This window comes from Gastrolobium bilobum, unplaced genomic scaffold (genome assembly GCF_033153095.1).
Source record: "Gastrolobium bilobum isolate Gb01-03AN ecotype WA unplaced genomic scaffold, APGP_CSIRO_Gbil_v1 utg1885, whole genome shotgun sequence".
Lineage (NCBI taxonomy): Eukaryota > Viridiplantae > Streptophyta > Magnoliopsida > Fabales > Fabaceae > Gastrolobium > Gastrolobium bilobum.
In genome coordinates this window covers 126813-136905 of record NW_026899589.1, presented here as the reverse complement: position 1 = coordinate 136905, position 10093 = coordinate 126813, and the positions used below count along the sequence as shown (strand labels likewise).

Below are 10093 nucleotides of genomic sequence, written 5' to 3'. Positions count from 1 at the left end.
TATGTAACTTTGGTGCTACAAGCCACCTAGGACACATGGGAAAAGTGATCAATGTAGTTTTTTGCAATTTTTTACTAATCTGCTTTGCAAATAGTAAAATTTATCAGATTATCATGTGTTGAATTTGCTACTATTGATAGTGAATTTGGTAGTTAATGATTTCTTGACACGTGACACATTTTTGTAAAAATAAAATAAAAAATTGACTGTTATTCATCCAAGTTCGTTACGACTAATAGCGAATTTGATAGTTAATGATTTCGTGACACGTGACACATTTTTGCAAGAAAAGCTGATTGGATTAAGTTCGCTAGGCATAGCAAATTTGGTGCACTATGGGGAACAATCTCATTGTTCAATAAGAATTAATGTATCAATCACAATCAAAAAAAGAAAACGAAGAAAAATGGCTATTTAATTAATGTACCAATAACAATTAATTTTGATTGATACATTAATTTTTTGTAATGCCATTGTTACATTTTAAATTTATGTTTGATTCAATTTTTTTATTATCATTTAATCCTATATTTTTATATTAATAAAAGTAGTTAATGAATTAGACACTATTCATGATATATTGTCAACTTTTGCATTGGATATCAATTTCTGGTCAAGTAATTTTTATTTCTGCTGCTTTTTATATAAGAAAAAAAGATGAATATGTGAACTATTTTGCACCAGAATTGCCAGCGTAGAAACAAGAGTCCCTCTCCCACAGCAAATTAGCTCTGTTCTTACATGTATTTAACGTTTGTGTAGCGTGTTATGTTTAAATTGGATGAATATAGTACTCGCCAATTACATAAAAAAAATTACTTGTGTAACCTGTTGTGAATAAATACACACATGTCCAGATAATCATCTACGTTTGCTGCAACCAACTTGTGACAACTGACAAGTTCATATAGAATAGACTCAATGATCCAAAAGCAATTTGTGGACTTGCAACTTTGAGTAGATGACAACATTTTTTTTTTTTATTTGTGGAATTCAACCTCAATTTCAGCCAAGAACCAGGAATATGCCAGATTGATGCTGTCAATTTCCTAAAACCAACAAAAAATATCTATAAACAATTAAACATTACAAAAAGAAATAGATAATTCTGATAAGCAAAATTCACTCGTAAAACTTAAAATCCAATAACTAAAGATAATATTTCTTGACCACCAAAAAAAGGTGAGAAACTGTGCTTAAATATCCTCAAATCATTTATTATATGGAAGCTCCAACTTCCTCCGAGCTAGATGCAGGTTCCTTTGGGTCTTCATCCGTCCACAATTGTGAAGAAACACCATCTAAGGCAGAATTTAGCTGTGCTATTTTCTCAGATAGCACCTTGCGAGTCCTCTGTTTTAATCACAGCAGAAAATAACAAGAATTTCAATAAGGTAATTTGTATAGCAAAATGACAGAACAATATGCACAGTGCAAAAAAAAAAAAAAAAAAAAACTTTACTCAAAAGATTGGGGAAGACATCAGAAGTATAAATTTAAAAATCAAATGTTGCCCTCAAAACCAAGTTACATAAAGGAGTTCATCTCCATGCTACTGTAAAACAGATCAAGTGCAACTCTGTCACAAGTTCCACTTCATTAATAAATTATAAATACATACAGTAAAGTTTCTTACAAGTCATAATCAATAATTATAAAACCCAACTTCAAATTATAACATGGGCTTAAAGTATGAGTTACTTCTTCCCTGAAAGATGTCCACAACCAGTTATACAGGGGCAGACCTAAATTGCAGGTCACGAGGGCATCTTCCCCCACTGTCCCACACTATTATTAGGGTATATATAATTTTTTATTGTTATATATTTATATTCCATAATTTATTACGATTTACCCCATACCTGCTTAATATAATTAACATAGACGTTAAATTCGGTTATGTTATAGCAACATATGACAAGATGATACTATTAAATGATTTATTTTAAAAATGAATCATAATTAAACCCTGATAGCTTATAATGTTGTATTTTTATAATTAAATTTGAATATTTTACAAATAGTTACTTATGTGTCAGCATTGTCCTTACTCATCTTGACCCACTACCTAATTTTTCTGGATCCATCACTACAGTCTACCAGTATAGACCATGTTCACAGCTGAAATTCTTGTATTTTGGATAATTGACCTCAATTTCTGGGTAAACTTCGATGGGGTTATACAAAAACCATTTTTTTTATTCTTTTTTTGTTCAGACACCATTAATGGGCATGGTTTCAAATAAATGGTAACTGCACGTATAATTCCTGACCTCCAGAGCTTTTTCTTCATCATACATAAATTTTGGAAGTTTCCTCATAAAATCTTTACTGTCAGCTCCAGTTCCAGCTATTGCCTTGCTTATCTGGAAAATTAATAACATACAAGTCAAAGGTAATCTCTTTTTGACCTTTCAACTCATTAAAAAAATGTTAACAACATATAAAAAGCGGCTCTATGTACAAAAATCAGCAGTTCATAAGACCTTAAAGAAAAAAGTCTAAAAACAAGTAAATTCATATCATCCAGCTCTCTGTTGTCAAGCATATGCACAGCTATCCAGTAAAAGCAGTAGCCGATGGAAATAAAAACAGCATATGAACAAACAGCAAGATCAGTCTCTGAAAACGAACCCTGATAGATCAATTGTTGAAAAACAACATATATATGATGATTCATCATTAGAGAGAAAAGGAGAAAATGTCACGCAAACAATGAAGTGGAAGTAGTTTTTATGATACCAAAGAGCTGTGTCAATAGAAAATGAAGAAATATTGAAATTTGATGCATGTGTACATAATGAGGGGAAGTATCTTACAACTTTATAGGAGTAAAGTGATGGAAATTAATACAGAAAGCCATTGCTGAGTGATGTGTTAAGAATTAAGATTAGATTCACATCTGATTTGAACAAAACTAAACTTTGGCCAAAGTAGAGATAACTAATGTGTATTTTCCCATGACTAATTTTAGAAGAAAATATTCCACAATATGAATAACTGGTACACCTAAAAAAAAGGTAAACCTCGGTCACAAGACTCCCCGACTTACGAGGGTAGGGGTGATAGTCGATTATACGCAGCTTTACCGTTACATATTTTGCAAAGAGGTTGTTTTCAAGACTTGAACCCATGACCTTTCGGTCAGAAGGAGCAACCTTACTGTTGCTCCAAGGCTCATCACCTAAAAATGACAATAAATTCAAGAAACAAGAAAGAAGGGACCTTCTGCCCGGCCACATGGAAAGGAAAAATATAAAAGTGGACAAGGCTGGCTCTGCATATATACCTGAGGTGCATATACACAACCTAATGCGCCAACAATTAGTCCTCCCAATACAAAGCCACCAACAAAGACACTTCCACTACTTGGTCTTCCACCGTCCCCACTGTATTAGCAGAAAGATTAAAAACAAAAAAAAGTTAGCATAATCTCGAAAGGTATACCGACTTGTTAAAATTATCTTATCCATGTATAAAGATTTTAGACAAGCAAATGACTTAAACGTAAGCTACAATCGACAATCACGCCATAAAATTCAATTAGAATAACAAAATGAAACCAGAACAAGAATAGCTGTCGGTGTACTATTTGTTGAAGCCAAACCAATTTTTAGGCTTATACACTAAATAGGCATGCACAAAAAAATAAATGCACCAGAAATTTTATTTCCAACTCCTACCTTGCTCGAACTATAAGTGGCAGGTTACGTGTTGCTTTTGCCCTCACAGAGGAACCTGGAAAGTGTTCACTGGAGCTTATTTTCATGAAGCATTTATCCATCGGCTTTAACAGGGAACCTGACATTAAATAATCTGAATATTAGATATCCTGGAAAATCACCAGAAATGGGGGGCTGTTAATACAGTAGCAAGGATCAATCAAAATATTTTATTCCCATGAATCCAGCCCAAAAATGTTATCATTGAGTTATCTTCCACCCATTTATACAAATATATAAAAATCTTTAAAACTTCAAAGACCGCATCTCCTAACATCAGGATTATATGGCTCCACAATTACATTAACATGCCACCCCCAACAATGTGGCGTACACTAACTAAACACACACACACACACACACACACACACATATATATATATAAGAGGCAGCATGCGTGTATCAACATCCTCCTCAAAATGAGACCCAAAAAAATGAAAAAATGCCCACATGGTGATTGTATAAGACCAATTTATTCTACCCCAACGATCATTAATCAATCAGAACAACCAACCAGGAAACAAGGGAAATGCTACATCAACAAGGCCATCATATATGCCCAGATGGCAAAACAACTATATAAAGACAAAATTATATAGCACTTTAGTATGATAAGAACAATATAAATCCAATTCTGCAAGAATTTAAGTGGTATGCCCAAACTGAAATACTGTCCAACTCAATATGCCAACTTGCCACATAAGGCTATCTACAAGTGTTGAGTAGTTGATGGAGTTACAACAGAACCAAGTTAAGTTTAGTTAATTACAAGATTGTCATTGTAGTTAGCCATTGTATAATCAGTTGTGGAAGTCAGTCACAAGACATAGATCACTTGTAATAGCAGTCTATTAATAGCGTTCTTGTAAGTGAATTCTATTTGCGGAAGGAATGAATCATTTTCTCTACTTGAGTTTACTCTGTTTTCTTTCATTGTTTCCATTCTCTCTAAAGATAGGATCTGCTATCCTAACAGGTACATCGCCGTTTTTTCACATTCTCATGTTCCACCTTTTCATTCTCTTCTCACCCAAAATTATAGCCATTGTTCACATCAATAATTGAAATCAAAACCTATCTGCACAATGAGATCGATCATTAACTTTTTAAGGCAATCCAACCAAATGGTATGAATCTGATTAAGCTTCCCCATGACCAAGGAACCAAACACTGTACGAAGCTAAAGTCACGAAACAACAAAAACAAAAAATTGGAGTAACCCAGAATTAGACATGCACAACCACAATAAAAAGATGCAAACTTGAACGACATAGAAACGCATTCACGATCGAAGAAACAGCAACGTGTAGTGCAACCTAGAGGGGGGCGGGAGAAGGAAGAATTTTCACTTTTGAGTGTGCCCTTTTGGGCAATGGCGATGATGAAAGTGATAGAAGTAATGACCTGATAGAAAGTGGTTCTCTGGATTCATGGGCATAGCGATGGAGGTTGATAGAGCAGCCATTTCTTCAGAGCAAAACTGAAAAACTCTATAAACTTTTTCTTCTTCTGTTAATTGTTACTTTGTTTGTTTCCTCGTAGAAAACGAAAAAGGTTGGAGTTTTTTTTTATCTGCACTTCGATAATATCGATCGATCGCGTTTTGTTTCGGTCCGATGCATCCAATTCAACTTGGGCTCACTTCTTGGGCTTCTCCTATATTCCCCTTTAGCCCATTTCACTTCTTTTTTTCTTTTTTGCCCTTTTCAGTTTTCACAAAACAAATAAATTATTTGATTAATTTGTTCTTTGTAAAAAAAGTTTCTTATTAAATGAGGTTCTCTTTCGATTGCTGTTAGGAACTGAATTCAAATATTCCTTTTTTTTATAAATTATTAATTTGAACCTTGCATGAAATATTTGCATCAGTACCATTTTTTAAATCAAGTCTAAAATATATAACGTGTGAAACCTCTTAGATACAATTTTTTAGGGTTTATATTTTGATTGTTTTTCTTGTAATAGGAGATAAAATTATCTCTATCGATCTCAAAATTATATTATTTTGAGGGTTGAGAAAATTATTTAATGATATTTTGATAAGATTTATATAAATAAAATTCATAAAATATCCTTCACTAATTCTATCAATTCCTATAACAATATAGTTTTGGTTTTGCTGGTAATACTTTTATCTCTTGTAATAGAAGAAATATTTTTTCCAAGACAAAAATTATTATTACGAGACACATTATACTTACAACCTCTGTAATTTTACTATTTTTACTACCATTTTTTTTACCCTTTGATTCAATAGAAATCAACCACTCGCATCTTAGTGACGACATAACAAAAATATCATTTTTGTTTTATTCTTCGTGAAGTATGTGTAGAGTTTTGCGTTACATACATGGCTTTATATTTTTGAACAAAATTAGCTTATTGTGACCATTATTATAGATCGTGTAGGATATCATTAAGGTTGAAACACAAATATTAATTAAAATATTTGATGTGATTGAAGTTGTATGGAAAAAGATGAAGAAAAACTATTAGATATTAGGTATAAGGGTAGTTTAGTATTTCAGTGATATTCTAGATCTTTCTCTTTTCTCTTATGCTCTTCTATATAAGAGCTCACATATTGTACAAATTAATTACCACAATCAATGAAATCAATATTTTCTCTTTACTCTCTTTTACCTTCTAATATGGCATCAGAGCATTTTTATCCTCCATGAATGGAGATTCCGCTGCAATTACTATTTTTTTTTCTTTCTCTCATTGTTTCCTTTCTTCCGGATCTGGTCCGGATGTGTGAATCTGTGAATTTTATTTTTATTATCAACGCTACTCTTTCCCCTTTATTTTTTTCTTTCTCTCATTGTTTCCTTTCTTCCGGATCTGGTCCCAATGTGTGAATCTGTGAATTTTATTTTTATCATCAACGCTACTTTTTCCCCTTAATTTTTCCTGTGTCAGATCTTTGTTGCGTCCAAGATCCACCATTGTGTTCAGATCATCTTCCGATCTTTGCTGCCATCGTCTGACCCTCTTCTCAGATCCTAGATCATTTTTTTTTCTGCCATAGTTCCTCTGGATCTATTGTGTTGTGTTGTGTCACCGTCCATCTAGAATCTTCTCTCTCCCATTGATTTTTGAATTTTCCAGATCTATTGGGTTTTTCATCCGGATCTGTGTCTCATTTCTTTTCTCTTCTATTAACCGAAAATGATTACCGGAGAAGGAGACACAGCCGGAAGAAGATAAAAAACGCAGATCTGAAATGTGAACGATCTGGAACCAAAAAAAGAGAGGAGAAATTTAGATGTGAAAATGATAACAGATCTGATCTGAAAATCTGATCACGAACAAAGGGGAAATGCTAGATGAATAACCAGATTTGAAAATCTAGAAAAGTTACTATGGCAGACGAAAAGTGCCAGGGAAAAAAAATTATAACAGATCTGATCTATAAGATGTGGAAGAAAATTTAGAGAAAAAAGAGACACAAATCTGTAGAAAAATCAAGTAGATCTACAAAAATGAAAAAATATCATGCCTCGGAAAAGAACACCAAAGAAGATGACCGGAATAGTGATTTTTTTTTTTTAATGATCGAAAAAAAGGAAGCAGACATAAAGGAAAGGAAGATCGATGAAGAAGAAAAAAAAATAGTGATTGCAGCGGAATCTCCGTTCATGGAGGATAAAAATGCTCTGATACCATATTAGAAGGTAAAAGTGAGTAAAGAGAAAATATTGATTTCATTGATTGTGGTAATTAATTTGTACAATATGTGAGCTCTTATATAGAAGAGCATAAGAGAAAAGAGAAAGATCTAGAATATCACTGAAATACTAAACTACCCTTATACCTAATATCTAATACTCCCCCTCAAGATGGAGAGTGAACAGAGAGAACTGCCATCTTGAACAAGAAAAAGCAAGAAAACATAATAGCAAAAAAAAAAAAAAAAAAGAAACCAAAATCTTCAGTGTGCTGGAATGAGCTTCAGCGAAATCAACTGTGCTGGTATGGGCATCAACTAAGGATGGGAGGACTAGGATGGACATCAGCCACAAAATACTAAACGGTGCCGGGATGGACATCGGCAAAATCAAATGTTCTGAAATGAACATCAGCAAACTTGAATAACACCACAAACATATGTGGGAATAAAATCAAAATTGCCAAATAGTGAAAAAAAAGGCACAGATATCCATAGCAGCGCCAAACAAAATCTGAAACCAGGAACAAGTCTGGGATATGAATAGACCGGAATGAACATCGGTCATGAGAAAATGCCGGCCGGAAAAGAAGACACAGCCGGAGAAGATAGTCACGGCTGGAGATGACCGGAACAAGCCTCAATGAGCGGCGGAAACATTAATCAGACCGAGACAGATCTGGAGAAGACAAACATACTAGGAACAAGTCCGATGAGAGCAAAAAAACAGATCGGAGAAAAAAAATTGTGTAGATCAGATTTGACTAAAAAATAGAAGAAAATCCAGAAAAATGAACACATAAAATCTCTGCATAGCAACAACACGTAGAGAGTCTTGTAAATCCACGCAGAAGAAAAAAAATCAATATCAGAATGGGATTCATGTTTAGATCCTGAGAGCAGATCCGAAAATGAGAGCGACGACGAGCGGTGGTGAGAAAACCTGTGTAGCAGGGGAGGTTGGATGGCGACCATGCCTGAATCTTCGACAATAGAAGTTTCACCCATGACAGTTTGAGAAGAGGAAGAGAAAGACGCAAGAGTTTCACAGATCCAAATCAGATCTGGAAGAACAGAGACCAGAGTGGCGACAGATCTGTGCGAAGATGAACGACAGAAGGCAAATGAATGAACGAAGATGATGACCGGAGAAGGAGACGCCCTGAGGAACACGTAGAGATAAAAGGTTTTCGGGAAAGCTATTGAGGAAGACGACCTGAAACCAAAATTAAAAAATAAAATGGACATAGAAAAATAAAGGATAAAAAGTAGCTCTGATGATAAAAAAATCACAGATCGGGACCAGATCCGGAAGAAAGGAAACAAAGAGAAAAAAAAAATACTGATTGCAGCGGAATCTTCATTCATGGAGGATAAAAATGCTCTGATACCATATTAGAAGGTAAAAGAGAGTAAAGAGAAAATATTTATTTCATTGATTGTGGTAATTAATTTGTACAATATGTGAGCTCTTATATAGAAGAGCATAAGAGAAAAGAGAAAGATCTAGAATATCACTGAAATACTAAACTACCTTTATACCTAATATCTAATAAAAACCATTCGGTTGGACGCATATGGAGTTTGTGGAAACAATGCTGGTTGTGAGGATGGATGGAAAAGGAAATGCAAAATAAGGGAGGTTGAACATAGGAATAACAAAAATGAGTCAATCCGTTGGGTTGGTTCATAACTCATAAAAAATGAGTTAAGTTAGGTTGACAAAAATAAGATGGTAATCTGAGTCGGCTCGAAAAAAATTGAGGCAAGTCAAACGGTCAACTTGGGTCGAGGTTTTAATTTTTTAATTAAAAAATATAAAAAAAATAATATCAAAACCCTGTTCACTTTCTTTCGTCGCATTTCTGAAGCTCTGTAAATTCTTTCAACACGTCATTTTTATCACCCTCACGATAGGTACCATTCTCACTTTTGCACATGAAGTTTTCAGGAGAGAAAACTGAAGAGGGACAATTGTAAAAAATGATGATGTGGTGCACAGTTCCAAGTAAGTGTAGTTAATGTTGGAATTTTTAATTCCTCTAAACCTTTTAGTGATAACTATCACCTACAAGCCAAGATTCATCATATCAAATCATAAAGAAATAAGAACATAAAGGTGGAGGCGTGCGTGTCTCCATTGCAGCGGAATAACTTTTATCTTGTCTCTTGGGGTTTGTAGTCTTCCTCAGTCAAATCACCCTAAAACTGAATTCCTTAGTGTGCCGTCTCTCTCTTGATGGGGAAGAGAAACTAGGGTTGTTCTTTAACGTCTTGGGGACCATAACCCTTATAGTGTTTTTATCTTTATTATTGGGTCAATAAGCTCCTATTATACCTAGTTGGCTCAACACTGGTATCCACTCATTCAGCCCATACTCACTTAGGAATCTATTTGAGAATATTTAACTGATCACTTTAATTTACCCAATATATATAAATAGCACAATATAATTATTAATATAATATGTGACCCACAATGATTATTAGAAAATATAATTTCCTAACAATCTCCCACTTGGGCCACATATTAACTTGAGATAATTATATCATATATCTTTAGTGCGCAACTGTATGCTATTTTTCTTTAGATTCTTCCTTAGATACAATCTGGTCCACCTCCTATATCAATATGAGATCATGGCAGCTTTTGTCACTTTCAAGCGTAACTAAACCTTCCATGGTCATCGCACCAATATAT

General features: G+C 34.0%; 1 protein-coding gene across 1 annotated transcript; it reads right to left on the bottom strand.

The window, feature by feature from the left end:
• Positions 1-793: 793 nt before the first annotated feature.
• On the bottom strand, positions 794-5270 carry LOC133291799 (uncharacterized). The gene is made up of 5 exons (XM_061490130.1): positions 5127-5270; positions 3684-3801; positions 3290-3389; positions 2274-2366; positions 794-1353 (listed from the first exon to the last, which is right to left on the bottom strand). The coding sequence occupies exons 1-5, from the start codon at positions 5185-5187 to the stop codon at positions 1219-1221; spliced, it is 507 nt and encodes a 168-aa protein (XP_061346114.1). The 5' UTR covers positions 5188-5270; the 3' UTR covers positions 794-1218.
• Positions 5271-10093: the final 4823 nt, after the last annotated feature.